Source organism: Xyrauchen texanus, chromosome 44 (assembly GCF_025860055.1).
Source record: "Xyrauchen texanus isolate HMW12.3.18 chromosome 44, RBS_HiC_50CHRs, whole genome shotgun sequence".
In the NCBI taxonomy this organism is placed as follows: domain Eukaryota; kingdom Metazoa; phylum Chordata; class Actinopteri; order Cypriniformes; family Catostomidae; genus Xyrauchen; species Xyrauchen texanus.
The window spans coordinates 2,204,265-2,226,814 of NC_068319.1; the positions used below are offsets into that span (position 1 = coordinate 2,204,265).

The 22,550-nt window shown below is 40.7% G+C and overlaps 1 protein-coding gene across 1 annotated transcript; it reads right to left on the reverse strand.

Annotated features, from left to right (window-relative positions):
- Positions 1–2,287: 2,287 nt before the first annotated feature.
- Positions 2,288–20,638, reverse strand: LOC127636425 (C3a anaphylatoxin chemotactic receptor-like). Its single transcript, XM_052116896.1, has 4 exons — positions 20,503–20,638; positions 19,899–20,028; positions 3,729–3,792; positions 2,288–3,337 (listed from the first exon to the last, which is right to left on the reverse strand). The coding sequence occupies exon 4, from the start codon at positions 3,296–3,298 to the stop codon at positions 2,288–2,290; it is 1,011 nt and encodes a 336-aa protein (XP_051972856.1). The 5' UTR covers positions 3,299–3,337; positions 3,729–3,792; positions 19,899–20,028; positions 20,503–20,638.
- Between the last annotated feature and the right edge of the window lie 1,912 nt (positions 20,639–22,550).

The following is a 22,550-nucleotide window of genomic DNA, read 5'->3' on the forward strand; positions in this document are numbered from 1 at the left end:
TGCTGGGTGTCAGGGATCCGGACCACCGTCCCCAGCTCCATCACCGGGCATTGATCCCGGAATTGTCCCGGATCCCCGCAACTCCAGCAGGCCGGCCAAGATGCCATGCCCGCACCTGCATCTGCGGTCACTTCCACCTGAGGGGGAGAGCGGCAGGTCACTGTAGCGGTGGGGGGTGTCCACCACCTTGCGCAGTGAACGGGCTGCAGTGGTGGAGCAGGGTAGTGAGAGCGGAGGAGCGAGGAAGCCGGCGGCTTACTCAACTCGTCATGCATGTCCGGGAAGAAAGTGGGGGGGGTGCGGCTGTAAGCAGCGCACATGCCCGCGGAGCCAATCAACCCGGGAAAGCATAGCGGACCTCTGTGCATCAGGCTCAGACTGGGCGAGCAGACCCGAAGGTGATGGCCCAGACGAGTCATCAGCGCCAGACACCGCTGTAATGCTCTCCGATGCAGCGGCGATGTTGTCATCCAATTCCGGGAGCTCAAGGGATCGGCCGGCCGGCTGTGAAGTGGGCCGCACTCATCCCGAGCTCGGACGGAAGCAAGCAAGTGTGTCGGGAGGCGGGTGGTTCGAGGGGATTTACTAACGGAGCCCATCATTATCCCCAAATCGCCTCCATCGCCTGCGGCACCTGCCTCAATCCAGTAGGAAGGAGGCGAGGCGCGAGGGGCAGCTGAAGTGGCTTTCTCTCAAGACAAAAGAAAGCCGTGACCACAATGCTGCCATGGTTATGTTCTGTTTTTGTCGGGAAGTTATGGATCAATGGACTACTATGAGGCTTCATAGGTGAGTTGCCTAAATTTTGTTATTGTTTGTATATATGCTGGTGGTCTTACAAAGATATAGATTGTACCTGCTGTTGTGATTGTATCTTAAAATGGTTTATATCAATAGTAAATCAAGAAATGTAGCTTTCCAAAGATATGTGGCATGTGTACCAATGTACACACATCAGTTGTATCGCATAGTTTTATTTTTAACATTTATAGTTAAAATTAGATCTATTTAAAATGTTTTGGGTGAGTACTCTCTTCCCCAGGCCCAATAATGGTCCGCTAGGAACTTGCTCTTTTAGCCGGCTTTCCTGCATGTACAACTTCTGTAAATGATCCAGGATGCATTGAAACATCTGGACTTCAATGAACCCAAAAGAGTTTGTGTAACTCTCCTCATGTCCACTGACTGCCAGTTGCATACTTGCATATAAAACTCTGAATCTGCATCCTCCAAACCACTTAAACGTTAAATGAGTCGACCTACTCTAATTATTACTGACTCGTGTGTGTTTTTGGTGCACCATTTACAAACACACATTACTGACAATACAGTAAATGTTGAATCAAAATGTTACTTGATAATGATCTGTTTAGTTTCTCTACAAGATATTTTCACATTCAAAAATTTCTATGAATTATTGCACATACTGTCTGTATTTGAGGCTGATAGGAACTGTTTGTGTTGATGTGATTAAAAAGAGGAACTTGTTTTACTTCTAAGTTTGCAGCGGTCTGTTTTTCCTTCCGCAGAAAAAGTCCACAAAACATTTGTCTAAAAATGACTGATTATTATTTTGCTTCTGTTCTTTTAAATTCTCACATTAAAACACATTTCCATGACAATTAAGTTTTCTTTAGTTTGTGTTTAGTAGCTGAACCTTTGGGTCACTTTAAACAGTCTGATTCAAGAAACGACTCTTTTAGCACAATGAAAATCTTTTTATTACTTAAAAGGTTTAAAGGTCATAAAACAATTTTAAAAATAACATTTATAACACATATTCTATACATAACTCACTTCTGATAACTGCATAGCAACATTAAAAAGAGAAAATAGAAAATATTTAACAGCAAAATTATAAAATTACTGAAATAAATGTGATAAAAAGCAAAACAGTAAAAGCTGTATTCATGTTGAACATTTGCATTATACATGAGAGCAGTTTTGGGGGAGTTTAATATCTCCATTTGTTTTAAGACTTCACAATAGAGACCATGTGAGGGAATATATCACTAATAAACTACTGATAAATATTATACAAAAAGAGTTTTTTCATATTAATGATCAAATTCATATATTCACTGAAATGAAAAGAAGAAGAGTGGACCAGACACACTTCCTAATATTGAAACACACTAGAATAAGCTTCTTATTTATTCATTTGGTGACTTGTATGATTCATTATTTAATTTCTTAACATCTGATACACTTATAAAAGCAAATAATAAGGCAAAGAAGAAAAACTGATTCATCAGAAAAGACAATAAAGAAATGAGTTATAATCAAACTATAATGATTGTATTTGTTGTGTCTCGGTGGATTGTGGTATTTGTGTCTCCTCCTCAGAGAAAGCTCTTTCAAAAACATGTTTTAACTTTAATGAAAGTTTAAACTTCTCCTTAATATCCTGCCCTATGAAAAAATACAGAACTGGATTCAGACAGCTGTTGAAATACGCCAAAGAGACGACCAATGGGGCAAATCTATAGGCCACCTTGAAACTTTCATTCACACCAAACATCAAGATTAAAATCACAGTGTGATACGGCAGCCAACACAGAAAAAATGCCACAATAACAGCCGACATGATGCGAAACGCTCGTCCAGAGTGAAAACGACTCCTGCCTAACTTTTGTGCGATGAATCCATAACATGTGACGATGCATATGAGAGGAATCAAAAAACCAAACACAAACCTGATGATAGTCAAATTTCTATATGTTTCAAAGTCTCTACGAACAGACATGCAATACATTTTGTTATCTTCTATTTTAGCTTCTCTTAATATCATAAAGGGCACAATAAGAACTATAGACAGGATCCAGGCCGCTACACAGGACAGTCGCGCAAGCAACAGACTTCGATGGTTTTTAGCCCAAACTGGAGTGATCACCTGTGTAAACCGATCCAGACTAATCAAACTCAAGATGAAGACACTAGCAAACATGCTGACATACATAACCAATGGAAGAATCTTGCACATGAAAGATCCAAATGGCCAATGATTGTCTAGAAGAATGTTTGCCATCCTGAACAATGTAGAAAGGCAGCACAGGAGGTCTGCAATCGCCAGATTAAGGAACCATATCGTATTAACGGTCCTCTTCATCTTCATTCCAGCGATGTACACAACAAAGACATTTCCTGGAACTCCGAGGAGAAACGTCAGATAGTAGAAGATCTGAGAAATCACTTTTATAGCAGTTTTCACTGGTGGAGTCACATCTACACCATCTTTGTATTCGTTATCATAGAAATAATAATATTCACTTTCATTGTATGTAGATGTCAGGTTCATTTTGATTGAGCTGATGTTACCCAAAGTGTCCCGTATATCCTGTTAATATGAATCATATTAAAAGTTATTTAAATATTTAATCATATTTATCATCATATTTAAAAAATGTTTTATTGCTGACACCACAGCAAACATACAACATCAATGCATTTGTAAATGTTTAAACTTTGATAGCAAATGTGCAAACAAATAAATGTAACTTTCAAGTAAAACAAAACATTAAAAATCACAAAATTATCTGTTACAGTAACCATATACATTAACCACTTTAATGCACTTTTAAACAAAATATGCGGGTCATTTACATGTAAATATTGCATTTTCCATGCATACCTTCATTTAATTTTTTACAGGTTTTTTTTAACTGAGACACAAATTAAGATATCAAATAAGAGTTTATCAAATATAGTCATTTACTTTATTTACTTACTATGTCGGCTGCTCAAGTGATGATCTTGCAAATGTCAAAGGACAGTAAAAACTGGTTCCCTTTTCTGAAAATACAACACATCTGATGTCACAGGATGACTTCATCTCTTTTCTGAGAAGTCAATGTTATTTACAGTCTGAATAACCAGGAGCACAACCATACATTCACTTAATCGTGTTACAGTAATTTGTATAATTGTTCCTCTCACAGTCTTGGACTAAAACATGAACAGTAAAATGCATAATGGCAATCTGAGACTTTTATGTTTACACTATCCAGCTTCCAGAAGAGATCAGATGTGCTCCTACATTAGTCACATTCAAATCCAGACTCAAAACACATCTGTTTAGCTGTGCATTTACTGAATGAGCACTGTGCCACTGTGTGTCCGACTGTTTGTACTGTATTTTATTTTATTTTATTCTAAACTGTTTCAATTATTCTTATTTTTTTATTCTTATTTTAATCTCTTCTATGTAAAGCACTTTGAATTACCATTGTGTATGAAATGTGCTATATAAATAAACTTGCCTTGCCTTGCCTTGCCTATCGCAGCTGTAGCGAGAGTATTTTCACATTAACACTATTATGTTGAACACAATCTAAAAATATGAAATAATAATGAAACAAACTAGAAACACCTGTAAACAATCAGGAAGGGATGATGAACTAAGACAAGAACAGAGAAATCAACTTCAAAGTAAAAGTCACAACTCCTATCGAATGCTATGGGCCATTAGGTGAAGGACCCATACATTACATAGCCCCCCTTAAATGGGAGGATACTGACGCCACACAAACACCAGTCAGACCAGGCGGAAAGCCAGAACAACAGGGTGGACCAGACGGATGGCCAGAGTGAAAATGACTCCTGCCTAACTTTCGTGCGATGAATCTTTAACATGTCCTGATGCATATGAGGTATCAAAAAAACAAACACAACCCTGATGATAGTTAACATTCCATGTCACTACGAAAAGACAGGCAGAACTTTTTGTTATGTTATGTTTTAATTTCTCTTAATATCATAAAGGGCACGCTAAGAGCAATAGCCAGGACCCAGGCTGCTACATAGGACAGTTGTGCATGCAACAGGCTGCAATGATTTTTAGACCAAACTGTTGTGATCACCTGGGTATATCGATCTAAACTAATCAAGCTCAAAGTGAAGACACTGGCAAACATATTCAAAAGCATAACCAATGGAAGAATCATGCTCATGAAAGATCCAATTGGCCATTGATTGTCTAGAAGAATGTTTTCCAGGCATATGGCCAGGAGCGGCCAGGGTGGACCAGGTGGTGGCCAGAGCGGAGGCATCAGGTGACCACCAGGGTTCTGGCAGCCAGTAGATAAGGGGGAGCCAGGCGAGGCAACAGGAGATCACAGGGTATCAGGAGCAGATGCTGGAGGCCACGGGGGGATCAGGAGTGGATGCTGGAGACCACAGGAGATCAGGAGCAGATGCTGGAGAACATGGGGGATCAGGACCGGATGCAGGAGGCAGCAGGTAACCACTGGCTGATGGCTATGAGAGGCTGGTAAGGTCCAGGCAGCAGGGGACTCAGAGGTCAGGGCAGATGGGTACTCAGAGAGCAAGGCAACAGGGGACTCAGAGAGCAAGGCAACAGGGGACTCAGAGAGCAAGGCAACAGGGGACTCAGAGGTCAAGCCAGCTGGGGATGCAGGCCACTCAGAGGTCAGGGCAGCTGGGGACTCAGAGGTCAGGACAGATGGGGACTCAGAGGTCACTTTCAAAAGCACATCTTGGAGAACGCTTAACCTTCTCCTTAAAATCTTGCCCCATGAAAACATACAGAACCGGGTTTAGACAGCTGTTAAAATGCACTAAACGAAATGGCCAATGGTTCCACTCTCAAGGCCAATAAGATACTTAATATACAATAACAAATAAATATACACTTCATAAACAAATCCACTGTGAGGTACAGCAACCAACAAAGAAAAAAGGCCACATTAACAGCCAACATGATGCATAACGTTCGTCCACAGAGAAAATGACTACAAAAAAAACTTTCTATCCACTTCTGGAGACACATCTTCTTTAGCATACTCTGGGAAGTAATCTTATAGAAGTAATCAACTCTAATTATAGAATTCCTTATAGAAAGTGTTCATCTTGCTTTGAGCTGAAATCTTCTTATTTCCTGATAATATCACATATTATCAATGTCATAATCATACATAAAGCGTCCAGACAAGATCATCTGTTCCAATGCTGACAGCACCTTCAGAATATCATATTAAAATTATTGGCCAGTTTGCTTTATGGTGATACCAACATGATACCAAATAAATGCTAGTTTTAGTGGAAAGTAAAAAAGAAGAAGATGATGACTCTTCTGGTGAACTGCTTGTATTTTTCTCAGTTAAATATTTCATCAACATTTCACAACTTGAGCTGAGTTGTGCAATGTCATGCACAGGAGAGAAACACACACAGTTCACTATATATACTCCATCAAATGTATGTGCACATAATATATGAGTGGATATACTGTAGATGGTTAAAATAAATACATTTAGAAAAGAAAAGACCAATCACAATTCAGTATTCAATAACCTCTGTTGGTTACATCTTGAACATTCTAACAATGAAAGACAAACAGAGATTTTTCAAACTGTAATCTTAAATTTCATTAGTAGTATAGGGGTACAACAGGGCTAAAGGCTCCTTGGGGTAAAAGCAGGGCCATTTGAGGGGGACAGTTCCCCTCCAATAATCAGATATGGCCAGATTGTACCCCCAATTATTGTTACCCTTGTTGCTGTTCTGCTGCAGTCCATTATGCACTGCTGTTGAATTGTCATGGTGTTGTTGCAAGTATAACATAATGGTTTAAAAAAGTAAAATGTTTACTACGCTCAGTAGTCTAACACCCCTCGTCAGTGTCATTTAAGATGTCAATCAAATCGATGAAGGCGGGACTCAAGTTTCAGTCGCTAAGTGGGAACCTCGTGGATTATTCCAGCGCTGTGCATCAGCAAGCAGTTCAGGATAAGAGTCTTTGTGTCATGTATGAACTAAACATGCAATATTTGCCCACTGTTTTAAGATTGAAATGTTGTACCGACTGACAGTCATTTCCAAGGGTGCAAACTATTCACCATTTTGGGAAATTCAGCATTTAGAATTGGAAATATGTCACATACAGTCAGTGCTTGAAGTGTGGTGTTGCGCAGTTGTACGCAGTACCTGCACTTCTCTAATTTTGTCTAAAGAGTACTGGGAGTTTTTCTTGCGTACCTCCACTTGTCAGAGTCTCCCGGTACAATATAATGCCTTTGTTTAATGTAAGTCGGTGATACGATGAGACCTGCCAATCACTTTTTATCTGACCTTCCAAATGATTTTGATAAAATCGCAGTAAACATCCGAACGCTCTCTGCGCAAAACTCAGCGGTGAGTTTAACAACACTCAACACGTGCAACGACAGCATCCGTGGTCCAGTTCCGGTGGAGCGCACGTGTTTAAGCTCGTCTGGATATAGTTCAGTTACACTCTTCTCCAAAACATGAACCAGCAACTTTTGGGTGAGCACATGTTATCGAGTCTTATTCAATCAAAAGTATTTAGGCAAATTGTTTGGACGCTTAAAAAATTAAAGACTAAAAAAAAATGTCAAAGCTGTTACAGAAGTGATGTCATCGCATATGCATAACCAAAGGAGAATTTGAATTTATTCTCATTTATTTTCTGTAGTGCTCATAAAAAGATTATGTGAAGTGGAGGGCTGGACTGGTAATCTGGCATACTGGGAATTTTCCCATGGGGCGACGAACTTTGGGGATAATCGGGCAGGACTTGCCAATGGGCGATCAGAGTGGGCCGGTGGGTCAGCCGTGAAACGGGCCAAATGGGCCACAATAAGCTAAACTGAGCCACCGCGTTATGCAGAATGGACCACAAAACGGCGCCACGATATGCAGAAAAGGACCGCGAACACCCCCCGCCAGCTCAACAACTTTTGGGCCAGTTGCCATGTAAAATCCCGGCCCGATTTCTCTTTCCAGTTCAGCTCTGGTGAAGTGTCACTGAACGTGCCTATGCAGACTGTATATCCTGACAGTGTTTGTTTCTATACACAGATGTGTGTCAGCGTTCACAAACCTGAACATAGTTTGTTCATCATTTATTTATTATTTATTATCCTATATATACCTTTTCTGAAAATACATCAGATCTGATGTCACAAGATGACTTCAGCTCTTTTCTGAGAAGTCAATACTATTTAGTCTGAATAACCAGGAGCACAACCATACATTCACTTAATCGTGTTACAGTAATTTGCATAATTGTTCCTCTCGCAGTCTTGGACTAAAACATTAACAGTAAAATGCATAATGGGAATCTGAGACTTTTATGTTTACACTATCACAGCTGTGAGTAAATTACAATAAATTATCAAGAATTATAATAATGCAATCAACCAAAGCAACTTACAAATGAGAATAATACAAGCAGGGACAGAACTTTGTCTTTTTAAAAATACATTGTCAACTAAAATATAAAAATATGAAATAATAATGAAACACATTAGAAACACAATCAGGAAGGGATGATGAACTAAGACAAGAACAGAAATCAACTTCAAAATAAAAATCACAACTCCTATCGAACGCTACGGACCATTAGGGGAAGGACCCATACATTACATAGCCCCCCTTAAATGGGAGGATTACTGACGCCACACAAACACCAGTCAGACCAGGCGGAAAGCCAGAACAACAGGGTGGACCAGGCGGATGGCCAGAGTGAAAATAACTCCTGCCTAACTTTCGTGCAATGAATCTATAACATGTTGTGATGCATATGAGGTATCAATAAATATGAAAGATCCAAATGGCCAGTGATTGTCTAGAAGAATGTTTGCCAGGCATACGGCCAGGGGCGGCCATGGTGCACCAGGCGGATGGCCAGAGCGGAGGCAGCAGGTGACCACCAGGGTTCTGGCAGCCAGTAGACAAGGGGGAGCCAGGCGAGGCAACAGGAGATCACAGGATATCAGGAGCAGATGCTGGAGGCCACGGGGGATCAGGAGTGGACACTGGAGACCACAGGGTATCAGGAGCGGACACTGGAGGCAGCAGGTGACCACTGGCTGATGGCCATGAGAGTCTGGTGAGGTCTAGGCAACAGGGGACTCAGAGGTCAAAGCAGCTGGGGACTCAGAGGTCAGGGCAGATGGGGACTCAGAGGTCAGGGCAACAGGGGACTCAGTGAGCAAGGCAACAGGGGACTCAGTGAGCAAGGCAACAGGGGACTCAGAGAGCCAAGCAACTGGGGACTCAGAGAGCAAGGTAACTGGGGACTCAGAGAGCAAGGTAACTGGGGACTCAGAGAGCAAGGCAACAGGGGACTCAGTGAGCAAGGCAACAGGGGACTCAGAGAGCAAGGCAACAGGAGACTCAGAGAGCAAGGCAACAGGGGACTCAGAGAGCAAGGCAACAGGGGACTCCAAGAGCAAGGCAGATGGAGTCTCAGAGAGCAAGGTAACTGGGGACTCAAAGAGCCAGGCAACAGGGGACTCAGAGAGCAAGGCAACAGGGGCCTCAGAGAGAAAGGCAACAGGGGACTCAGTGAGTAAGGCAACAGGGACTTAGAGAGTAAGGCAACAGGGGACTCAGAGGCCAAGGAAAAAGGGGACTCAGAGAGCAAGGTAACTGGGGCCTCCGAGAGCAAGGCAACAGGGGACTCCGAGAGCAAAGCAACAGGGGACTCCGACAGCAAGGCAACAGGGGACTCAGAGAGCAAGGCAACAGGGGACTCAGTGAGTAAGGCAACAGGGGACTCAGTGAGTAAGGCAACAGGGACTCAGAGAACAAGGCAACAGGGGACTCAGTGAGTAAGGCAACAGGGACTCAGAGAGTAAGGCAACAGGGGACTCGGAGAGTAAGGCAACAGGGGACTCAGAGGCCAAGGAAAAAGGGGACTCCGAGAGCAAGGTAACTGGGGCCTCAGAGAGCAAGGCAACAGGGGACTCTGAGAGCAAGGCAACAGGGGACTCCGAGAGCAAGGCAACAGGGAACTCCGAGAGCAAGGCAACAGGGGACTCAGAGGCCAAGGAAAAAGGGGACTCAGAAGTCAAGGCAACAGGGGACACATAGGGTTCAGTGGTCAAGGCAGCTGGGGAATTAAAGGTCAAGGCAGCTGGAGACATAGAGGGCTCAGTGGTCAAGGCAGATGGTGATGCAGAGGTCAAGTCATCTGGGGATGCAGAGGGCTCAGGGGTCAAGGCAGCTGGGGATGCAGAGGTCAAGGCATCTGGGGATGCAGAGGGCTCAGATGTCAGACCAGCTGGAGATGCAGGGGACTCAGAGGACAGGGCAGCTGGGGACTTAGAGAGCAAGGTAGCTGGGGACTCAAAGGTCACTTTCAAAAACACATCTTGGAGAACGTTTAACCTTATCCTTAAAATCTTGCCCCATGAAAACATACAGAATTGGGTTCAGACAGTTGTTAAAATGCACTAAAAGAAATGGCCAATGGTTCCACTCTCATGGCCACCAAGATACTTAATATACAATAACAAATAAATATACACTTCATAAACAAATCCACTGTGAGGTACAGCAACAAACAAAGAAAAAAGGCCACATTAACAGCCAACATGATGCATAACATTCATCCACAGAGAAAATGACTCCTGTCTAACTTTCTATCCACTTCTGGAGACACATATTCTTTAGCATACTCTGGGAAGTAATCTTATAGAAGTAATCAACTCTAATTATAGAATTCCTTCTGTTGTGATAGAAGCAATCGTCTCTAAGTGTTCATCTTGCTTTGAGCTGAAATTTCCTTATTTTCTATTAATATCACATATTGTCAATGTCATAATCATACATAAAGCGTCCAGACAAGATCATCTGTTCCAATGCTGACAGCACCTTCAGAATATCATATTAAAATTATTGGCCAGTTTGCTTTATAGTGATACCAACATGATATCAAATAAATGCTAGTTTTAGTGGAAAGTAAAAAAAGAAGATGATGATGACGACTCTTCTGGTGAACTGTTTGTATTTTTCTCAGTTAAAGGTTTCATCAACATTTCCCAACTTGAGCTGAGTTGTGCAATGTCACAGGAGAGAAACACACACAGTTCACTATATATACTCCATCAAATGTATGTGCACATAATATATGAGTGGATATACTGTAGATGGTTAAAATAAATGCATTTAGAAAAGAAAAGACCAATCACAATTCAGTATTCAATAACCTCTGTTGGTTACATCTTGAACATTCTAACAATGAAAGACAAACGGAGATTTTTCAAACTGTAATCTTAAATTTCATTAGTAGTATAAGGGTACAATATACCCCTTTGTATATTGGGGTAAAAGCAGGGCCATTTGAGGGGGACGGTTCCCCTCCAATTATCAGATATGGCCAGATTGTACCCCCAATTATTGTTACCCTTGTTGCTGTTCTGCTGCAGTCCATTATGCACTGCTGTTGAATTGTCATGGTGTTGTTGCAAGTATAACATAATGGTTTAAAAAAGTAAAATGTTTACTACACTCAGTAGCCTAACACCGCTCGTCAGTGTCATTTAAGATGTCAATCAAATCGATGAAGGCAGGACTCAAGTTTCAGTCGCTAAGTGGGAACCTCGTGGATTATTCCAGCACCGTGCATCAGCAAGCAGTTCAGAATAAGAGTGTTTTTGTCATGTATGATGTCACTAACTAAACATGAAATATTTGCCCACTGTTTTAAGATTTAAATGTTGTACCGACCGACAGTCATTTCCAAGGGTGCAAACTATTCACTATTTTGGGAAATTCAGCTTTTAGAATTGGAAATTTGTCACGTACAGTCAGTGCTTGAAGTGTGGTGGTGCGCAGTTGTACGCAGTACCTGCATGTGGCAGCGGGGGCGTGGTCAAGCGCCTGTCCGGGAGAGAAAGCGGTAAGGGTGCTTGCACCTGAGCTAAATTATGTCTAACACCTGTCTCTAATTTCAGTGAGGATGGGGAGAGTGGCATAAAAGCAGCCACAGAGCCTCCAGTCCAGAGAGAGAGTCTGACAAGCCAACCCAATGCGCTTATGAATCATTGTGTTATATTTACCGATAAAGAGAAAACGGCAATTAAAGCCTTACCTGTGTTTTCGAAGCCCTGTTTCCTGTGTCCTCCTTCCCTCCTTGAAGACGAGTTTTACAATGTAAGGGGGTTAAGATGGCCAAGGAGGAGGCGAGAACCGGCTTGTCAATATAAATAATAATTTAATAAAAACAATCAGGCCGATCGGGGACCGGGCGTGCGACATTCTAGCCCAGCCCCGCCCCCCTCTGCTCCACACTGCACTTCTCTAATTTTGTCTAAAGAGTACTGGGAGTTTTTCTTGCGTACCACCACTTCTCAGAGACTCCCGCTACAAATTATGTTTTCATTTGTACTCCTGCACAAATAACTCAATTGCTGTTTCTGGAGGATTGCTATCGTAAAACAGAGATAGGATATCAATGTTGAACCCTTAGACCTTTGACAAGAGATGTATCATTTGTTAACATTAATTACGTTTATAGACAGTAAATGATATATTAAATGTAAGCAGAGTGACGTCACTACCGTGTGCAGGCGATTGCGTATCAACAGGTTAAATGTGTTCATCTAAAAATGGAAAATTTACTTTTATTCACTCATTTAATGTATCAAAACCCAAGTGTTGTTACTTTTTCTTGAAACATAAAAATAGATATTCTAGTCCATAGAATAACAGTTTATAGTGAGCAGGAGCTGTCAAGTGTAAAAATGAACAAATACTATAAAACACTATTAAAGGTTCAGTATAATGACATCATAAGAGTAGTCCATATGACTTCTATACTGTATTTCAAGCTTTCCTGGACCATGCAACAGCTATATGTTGTATGGACTAGTTTTATGGTATTTTAATAACCGTCCAATAAGTGAAAGGACAGTATCTTTGAGGTAAAATGCCCCCCTGTTGCTGGTGCTAAAGACCCCAATAAAACACATTGTGGGGGAAGTAGACTTGTTCTGAAAAATGTTCAAAGTGTGCTCACATTGACTAATCCAGATAATCTACACTTCAGTATTTTCTCAGGCACGTATTGAGTCTAAATAGATGCGCAACATGATGTCAATTGACAACAGTCATACCATAGGCCTACTGTTCATGTGTTAAACTTGCTATAGTTTACTTCCATGTTGTTTCTTCATCAAATAGCAATGTCAAATGTAAATCAAGTCAATCATTGAAACAACAGTGTTGATGAAAGTAATATAATGTATATTACAGTATGTATGTGTACACACACACACACACACACACACACACACACACAAACACACACACAAACAAACACACACACACACACACACACACACACACACACACAAACCAACACAACCACACACACAAACCAACACACACACACACACACACACACACACAAACACACACACACACACACAAACACACACAAACAAACAAACACACACACAAACACACACACAAACACACACACAAACACAAGCACACACACACAAACACACACACAAACAAACACAAACACACAAACAAACACACACACACAAACACAAACCAACACACACAAACACAAACCAACACACAAACACACACACACACAGACACAAACACACACACACAAAAACAAACACACACACACATACAAACCAACACACACACACAAACAAACAAACACACACACAAACACAAAAACAAACACACACACACACAAACACAAAAACAAACACACACACACACAAACACAAAAACAAACACAAAAACAAACACACACACACAAACACACACACACACACACACACACACACACACACACACACACACACACAGGATACAGAAACAAACACACACACACACAAACACAAAAACCAACAAAACCACACACACAAACCAACACACACACACACACACCAACAAACACACACACACACACACAAACACACACACAAACACACACAAACAAACAAACACACACACACAAACACACACACAAACACAAGCACACACACACAAACACACACACAAACAAACACAAACACACACACACAAACAAACAAACACACACACAAACACAAAAACAAACACACACACACACACAAACACAAAAACAAACACACACACACACAAACACAAAAACAAAAACAAACACACACACACAAACACACACACACACACACACACACACACACACACACACACACACACACACACACACAGGATACAGAAAATTCACCATTGCTGCACAGAAAATCAACATGATATAGTATTTATTTATATGAATAAGGTACTAATTTCTCTTGTAATAAACAAAGCAATAGATATCCTGTGATAGTAAACTTCTATAGAAATAATCCTAAAAATATATAATTTATGGAAGTGCAGAAACCTTTGTATGTGTCTCTAATGACCATATACACTTCTGTTACATTTAAAACATTATACTTTTTTTTGTTGTTGTTGCAATGTTTGTGTCACACTATTTATAGATAGATTGAAGAAAACTAAAGAAGTATGGGCACAATTCCAAAAAACAGACGAGGGACACAATACATTTATTGTTCTCATTTGAACTCATTCTTATGTATTTATTCTAAGATTTTGTATTTAAGAATGGAGAGTGAGAGGTGAGGGTTCATTTTATTTATATAATGGTTTGTTCCATTTAGCAAAGGTGGTGAAATTGTGTATTTAAACCAGCCGCCACTAGAGGGCGGTGTTGATGTGGATGATGAGTGTTTGAGCACATGGATGAGCTTGAGTGCAAATATACTCTAGCCTCCATTGTTTAGAGAGGGGAGTAGGTACTGCGCCTAGTACCTGAAACAGCTAGCTTTCAGATGTTTTTTGTAAGTCTCTTCTTGCAATAGCGGTGGCTGGTAGAGTGGGTCGGCCGCAGGGTTGGTAGACTCCACATGCCGAAGTGTCCTTGGGCAAGACACTGAAACCCAATTTGCTCCCAATGGCAGACTAGCACCTTGCATGGCAGTCCTGCCATCATGTGTGTGTATATGAATGAATGAGACACAGTGTAAAGCGCTTTATATAATGCTAAGTTAAAAAGTCGCTATATAACTGCAGACCATTTACCATTTGCACCTATGCTGGATTAAACACATTTTTTGGAACACCATACCTTCTCTCTAGTGTGATTCTCCTCATGACCGCTCCGGTCCCTATCACACAGGCCTAATAACAATAAATGCAATAGCTTTGATATTTGGCAGAAACTCTGGTTATGATGGAAAATGGTCCAAGACATTTTTTTTCAGAATGCATAAAAATAGTGTAAAGCTGACTTTTATCTTCGTACTGCTGTACACTATTTATCTGGACTATATAACAAGTACTCACTTATTTCTGTTCATATTCACTGGATACGGTATACTCTTAACTACAGTCTCGTATTAACTTCTCAACTGTAGAGGAACTGATTTTCAACTGATTTTCGTGGCTTTGCTGCATGTGGATCTGCGGGTTCTGAATGAGGTGATGTCGATCTTATTTTGTTATCAAGGGCGACTCATTACTTTGAACTTGCCAACATAATGCATTCTGGGCACTATAATGCTGAACTTGATATATGAATCTGTATGATTAGTCTAGTGTACATGGTCACAGCGGTGAGTGAGAAGGACAAACTGACTGGCATTACGCCGCATGACGAGCACCTGACTAAATGACTGGGCGCTGCCCTGGAATCTCAGCTTCTCCGCTCTCACTACCCTCAACGGTGGGGCTGCCAGGGGGTACTCGACGATTCCCCAAGTTGATAAGTTGATCATAGTGCACTGGTGCCCGCAGAGCGCCACCACCTGGTGGGGCAGTCCGAGACTCCCGTCCAGGGCCTGTAGGTATATGTTGTCACTGGCGATTAAGGCTGCAGTGCCACAGCTCTCCTGCAGGTGCACCAAGCCGAGGTGCTCAGAGAACTGCACAAGTGTAGTTCTGAACTGTGATCGATGCAAGAGCTGCGTTCGGCGACCGATCTCACCCTCCGGGTGACAAAGGTCACGGCGTGGTCTCGCGGGCAAGCGATGTCCACCCTGGTTGTCCAGGAATCCCACTTTGGCTCAACCTGGTCGAGTCAAGGGAGGCTGACAAGGTATGATATCTTGTCTCCCCCATCTCCCAGGTTGGCCTATTCGGTGACACCATGGAGGATTTCGCCCAGCAATTCTCAGCGGTCAAAAAGCAGATGGGGACCATACAACACATCCTGCCCTGGCACGACTCAAGGTTCCACACCCCATCTGCTCTTCGCCAAGGGCTCCCCCACAGCCCATCCCAGTAGGCCGGCCCCGGCATGGAGCCACCCGCAGAAAGCAGACACCAACCATCTTATGGCCGGTCGCTAAGAACCCAAGGAAGGCTTCAAAGCGCCCCTGAGACAGACAGCCCAGGAAGTCGGAATCCCAAGAAAAACTGCTATATGAGCAGTCTACACGGAGGCAAGCTCAAAATATCATATCTGATGGGACCACATCCTCAGTGATGAATATAGACTAACCGTTTTAAAAATGATTTTGTACCAACCTCAGTCAGACTTTTAAATAAGAAACTGTAGGTTTTGTGGATTTGTATTTTACATTGTGCTTGTATTATTTTGTACTTGAAATTTTATATTATGTTGTTTTGTTAGTTCTTTTATTTAGTGTTTCTGTTGTGTTGTATGTTGTCTACAAGCTGCTGTGTATCGAATCCAAGACCAATTTTCCTACATGAAAAGTATATTCAATTCAATTAGTCTCCAACCATAAAATATGGGATACTTCACTGGCCACTCCCTGAAACTTGGACTTAAAATGGAGTTAAGTACCCGAAATGAACTGCCACAATCTACCAGTTGGACTGTGATGCACATCACTGACCTCTGCCTTCACCATCTTGGTCAAAGGATTGACAATTAAAATTAAAATTTAGCATTGAGACCACATGCCATCAGTAAACCCACCATAAACAACTTCTGAGCTTATAAGCATTAGTACAGTCTGCTTCCTGCTTTGAAACTGTGGCTGTCAGCACACATGAAATAACACTTTCATCAGCAGATAATTCTGATTAAACAGGAAAATTGTGCTGTTAATTAAACACAAAAGACACATCTCTCGGTAATTTGCAAAAACAGTTCAATCTTGTTTCTCACCGTCTGAGAGTCCTTTAGGTGCTTTTATGTGTGTCTTGCACTGAGGAGTGGCGCCCGTCGGGCCACGCTGCCATAAAGTCCAGATTGGAGGACTGTTGCAGTGATGGTCGTCCTTCTGTAAGTTTCTCCTGTCTCTACACATGAACTCTGGAGCTCAACCAGACTGACCATTGGGTTCTTGGTCAACTCTCTTACCAAGGATTTACTCGTACCCCGATTGCTCAGTTTACCTGGGTGGCCCACTCTAGGAAGTGTCCTGGTTGTTCCAAACTTCCATTTAAGAATTATGGAGGCCGCTGTGCTTTTGGGAACCTTCAATGCAGCCGAAATTGATTTGTGGTCTTCCTCAGATCTGTGCCTCGACACAATCCTGTCTCTGAGCTCTGCAGGCAGTTCCTTTGACCTCATGGCTTGGTTTTTGCTCTGATATGCATTTTCAGCTGTATGTCAGAAATCACGTCCAATCAATTGAATTTGCCACAGATGGACACCAATCAAAGTGTAGAAACATCTCAAAGATGCTCCAGAGAAATGGGATGCACCAGAGCTAAATTTCAAGTGTCATAGCAAAGGGTCTGAATACTTATGACAATGTAATATTTCCTTTTTGCTTTGTAAGACTTTCTGAATGCACTGTATGTATATATATATATATATATATATATATATATATATATATATATATATATATATATATGCATACGTTTATATATGAGTGTGTGTGTGTGTGTATATATATACATATATATATACACATACATACACAGTCTGTGCAAAAGTTTTAGGCACTTGTGAAAAATGTTGCATAATGAGAATGTCTTCAAAAATAATGACATAAATAGTTTTAATATATCACTTAGTGTCGTACAAAATCCAGTAAACATCAAAAAAGCTAAATCAATATTTGGCTTCAAAACAGCCCCAATTCTCCAACTTACACTTGGACAGTTTTTCTTGGTTGTTGGCAGATCGGATGTTCAATCTTCTTCTGTCTGTTCATGTAATCCCAGACTGACACGATGTTCAGCGGGGGGCTCTGTGGGGGCCATGACATCTGTTGCAGGACTCCCTGTTCTTGTATTCTAATCTATTCTATTTGCAAAAGTAATGTTTGGGAGTCTAACATTTATATTTCCTATTAAATACACTAAAGCTGAAGATATAAACAACCATCTTAAGACAAATGTTTTTGTGAAACATCTTATGTGCCTAAGAGTTTTGCACAATATACTGTATATATATATACACACACACACACAATTGAAGTCAGAAGTTTACATACACCTTAGCCAAATACATTTAAACTCAGTTTTTCACAATTCCTGACATTTAATGCAAGAAAACATTCCCTGTTTTAGGTCAGTTAGGACAACTATATTTTAAGAACGTGAAATGTCAGAATAATAGTCGAAAGATTTATTTCAGCTTTAATTTCTTTCATCACATTCCCAGTGGGTCAGAAGTTTACACACACTTTGTTAGTATTTGGTAGCATTGCCTTTAAATTGTTTAACTTGGGTCAAATGTTTTGGGTGGCCTTCCACAAGTTTCTCACAATAAGTTGCTGGAATTTTGTCCCATTCCTCCAGACAGAACTGGTGTAACTGAGTCAGGTTTGGAGGCCTCCTTGCTCACACACGCTTTTTCAGTTCTGCCCACAAATTTTCAGATTGAGGTCAGGGCTTTGTGATGCCACTCCAATATCTTGACTTTGTTGTGCTTAAGCCATTTTGCCACAACTTTGGAGGTATGCTTGGGGTCGTTGTCCATTTGGAAGACCCATTTGCGACTGAGATTTAACTTCATGGCTGATGTCTTGAGATGTTGCTTTTTTATGGTGGTTTTGGAGCAGCGGCTTCTTCCTTGCTGAGCAGCATTTCAGGATATGTCCATATAGGACTCGTTTTGCTGTGGATCTAGATACTCATCTACCTGTTTCCTCCAGCATCTTCACAAAGTACTTTGCTGATTTTCTAGGATTGATTTGCACTTTTCGCACCAAACTACGTTCATCTCTAGGAGACAGAATGCGTCACCTTCCTGAGCGGTATGATGGCTGTGTGGTCACATGGTGTATATATTTGTGTACTGTTGTTTGTACAGATGAACGTGGCTCCTTCCCAAGGAGGAACCAGACTTGTGGAGGTCCACAATTTTTTTTCTGAGGTTTTGTCTGATTTCTTTTGATTTTCCCATGATGTCAAGCAAATAGGCACTGAGTTTGAATATAGGCCTTAAAATACATTCACAGGTACACCTCGAATTCAGAAGCTAATTGGCTAATTATCTAAAGGCTTGACATAATTTTCTAGAATTTATATTAATAATATATATATTTTATATAAATAAACAATTTTATTAATGCATATTGTTCATTTAATTTTTTCCCAAAAGAAAAGCATAGTTTGTTGAAGTTATCTCATTTGAAACTTTTGAACATTTGAAAATATACATTTCACATCCGTGTCATACTTGTTATTTTTCACCTACCAGTTTAATTTACGATTAATCCATTACTTGTTTTTTTGTGGGTTAGAGTACTTGATGACAAAATAACTACAAACTCCATCACGGATATTTACATTTATTGTTAAACCAGAGGAGGATGGACACCCCAGCTGAGTCTGGTTCCTCTCATGGTTTATTCTCCACACTTATGGATTTATTGTCCTTGCCACAGTTGCCTTTGTTTTCTTACTGGGGCTGAAATAAATCTAGGCATGGTCTTCTGTAAAAATGCAGGTTAATAAAACACTGGCTGATACAGTGAACTTAAGATAATAAAGAATAACTAGCTGATAATTACAAAATAGCAAGACAAAACACAAGTTCTTGTCAGTAGGAAATGTTGACCTCTGGAGTCGAGTTGCCTGTACTGCAGTAAAAGATGTGACTACAATTTGAAGAATTCACAAAGGCTTATGGTGAGATATGAGTAGTATGTATTATGTACGTTGTGTCAAAAAATGATTGATGACGTCACCTTTGACCTTTGCTTCCGGTCCCGCCCCCTCCCCACCTAACCTCCGGCAGATGTTCATGATGTGATATGAAATGTTTGGTCAGCGGTTGTGTACAGGAAGTAGTATGAAGTGTCTGTTCTGATACCCCATCTGTGTATTTAAAAAGAGTAGACAAAATATTAATCTTTAATGATGTACAATGTTTCATGGAAAACTGAGATAATAAAATAATGTATGGTGTAAGAATTGTTTAATCAATCACTATTTTTTCAAAAACAATGATAAAGTAATGGGTGTGGGTCATTTTATTTTTTATTATAATTGTAAGACATAAAAAGTGTTTATTAGGTTTAAAATGTGTTTAAATGATGTGTCTTTAATGGGGTGCAATGCTTGATGACAAACTTAAGGCTTTATTTTTACCAGAGGCTAAAATGTGTTTCTAAACAGTTACTGAAGCAAACTCAAAGACAGTCGTTCACTTTAAAATGATGAAAAATGGTTTATCAAAATTATTCTTTGGCAAACAGGGTTATTTATACTAAACACAATATTTCATTTTAGTTGTACCGCTAACAAAATGTCTTAAATTTAAAACGAAATAGTATGCGATATAAAATATACCTTTAACACATCTGTTCTGTTCAGTCCTTTCACGAACGCGTCCAAAACGACAATGGCATAAGATCAGTTGACAGCCCCCTCCGCGGGGGTGGAGCGTAAACACTGTTAATTTCACATCAGCATTTTCGCTTAGGAAGTGTGTGTGTGTGTGTGTGTGTGTGTGTGTGTGTGTGTGTGTGTGTGTGTGTGTGTGTGTGTGTGTGTGTGTGTGTGTGTGGTTTTTTTAAAAATAATAATTTAAAACAGTAACATGTGTTAAATTTTGGGTTTGTGTCACGACGCGTAATGTGATGACCCTGTTGGGATCGTGTTTTTTAAAGTAATTATTTAAACAAGATGGCGTCTGATCACTGTTAGATACGGGAGAAAGGTTATTTAGCGCTCCATCTGGTGGTGAGCTCGTGAGATCTTTTCACGCCATGAATTAAACAGAAGCCGTCACCTGTTCATAGCTTAAAACCATTACAGGCATTTTATATATATATATATATTCCTGGCTTTAAAAATGTCACCTTTGTGATGTTTAGTGGATGCAAGTTTGAATAAATCACGGAGACCCTGGTTTCATGCGACTTGCTGTTTTACTGAACTTTGTTATTCTACTTTTTTACAGGTTACAACCCAACACATCTTTAGACTGCTAGCGCCATCCTCAGGTAAGGAATAATAATACAATTACCATACATCACATCTCCCCTCTTTAGAAATAAATTCCCTTACAGACTAGTTTAAACACATCTAGTATTATTATGATTTTCTCAATAACACTCTATAACTGTAATCAGTGTTGTTCCCATAACCCATTAACTATAAACATCTCTTTATTCTTTAACGCCTCTTTAATGCTTTCATGGAGAATAGAGTTTTGGTGGTCTAATCAGTCTACCCCATCTTGACCTTTTGACCTGTTCTTCCTTGTCCACAATTGGTGTTACAGGTTTTTTCACTGGTGAAAGTGCAGGTGATTGCACTGGAGTGCTACTCTCTGCACGCTCTCTGTTTGCTGAAAAACATTCCTCCAACTCTATAGCGCTTGGTTGTGGAAAAGTCATTTCTTTGGTTTTCAGCAGGTGTCGTCGATTTCTTCTGAAGGTGTTTCCATCAGGCCTTTGAATCACATATGATCTCGGTTTTTCATGACTCCTCAACACAATTGCTGGTTGCCAGTTGTTGTTGACTTTAACTCTCACTTTCTCTCCTTCTGCTATAGGTGGTAACTGTTTTGCTCCACAGTCAAAGTAACTTTTCTGTTTCAGATGTCTGTCCTTGGTGTCTTTATGTACATTTCTGTACAGTTGTGGTCTCAACAGCTGTGTTGATGTAGGTAATTTTGTTTTCAGTCTTCGACCCATAAGCATCTGTGCAGGAGATAGTTTCACACCATCCATAGGAGCATTTCTGTACTCCAATAGAGCAGTATAAGGATCTCTTTGGCTCTCCTGTGCTTTCGTTAACAGTTTCTTAACTGTCTGAATTGCTCTTTCACTTTGTCCATTGGCCTGTGGAAATCCAGGACTTGAGGTGGTATGTCCAAACTCCCAATTTTCTGCAAATGCTTTGAATTCTGCACTCGAGAATTGTGGACCATTATCCGACACCACTTCATCCGGGATCCCATGTCTCGCAAAGATGGATTTAAGAGCTGTCACCACATGTTTGCTTGTTGTCTGTGTGAGTTTAGCAATCTCTGGAAACTTCGAAAAGTAATCTACACACATCAAATATTCACCTCTGTCGAAGTGGAACAAGTCTACTCCTACTTTCGCCCATGCTCTGTCTGGAATGTCATGGCAGATGAGTGGCTCTTTGGTGTTACTCCGTCTGAAAGTATTACAGATAGCACACTTCAACACGACATCCTCAATTTGTTTTGCCATGCTGGGCCAAAACATCACATCTCTTGCCCTCTCTTTGCATTTGACAATACCCAGATGTGATTCATGAACTCTTTTTAGCATGTCTGCTCTCAAGCTTTGTGGAACTACTATTCTCCAGTTCTTGAAGAGTAACCCATTGGAACAGGTAAGTTCTTCTCTGTAAGTCCAGTA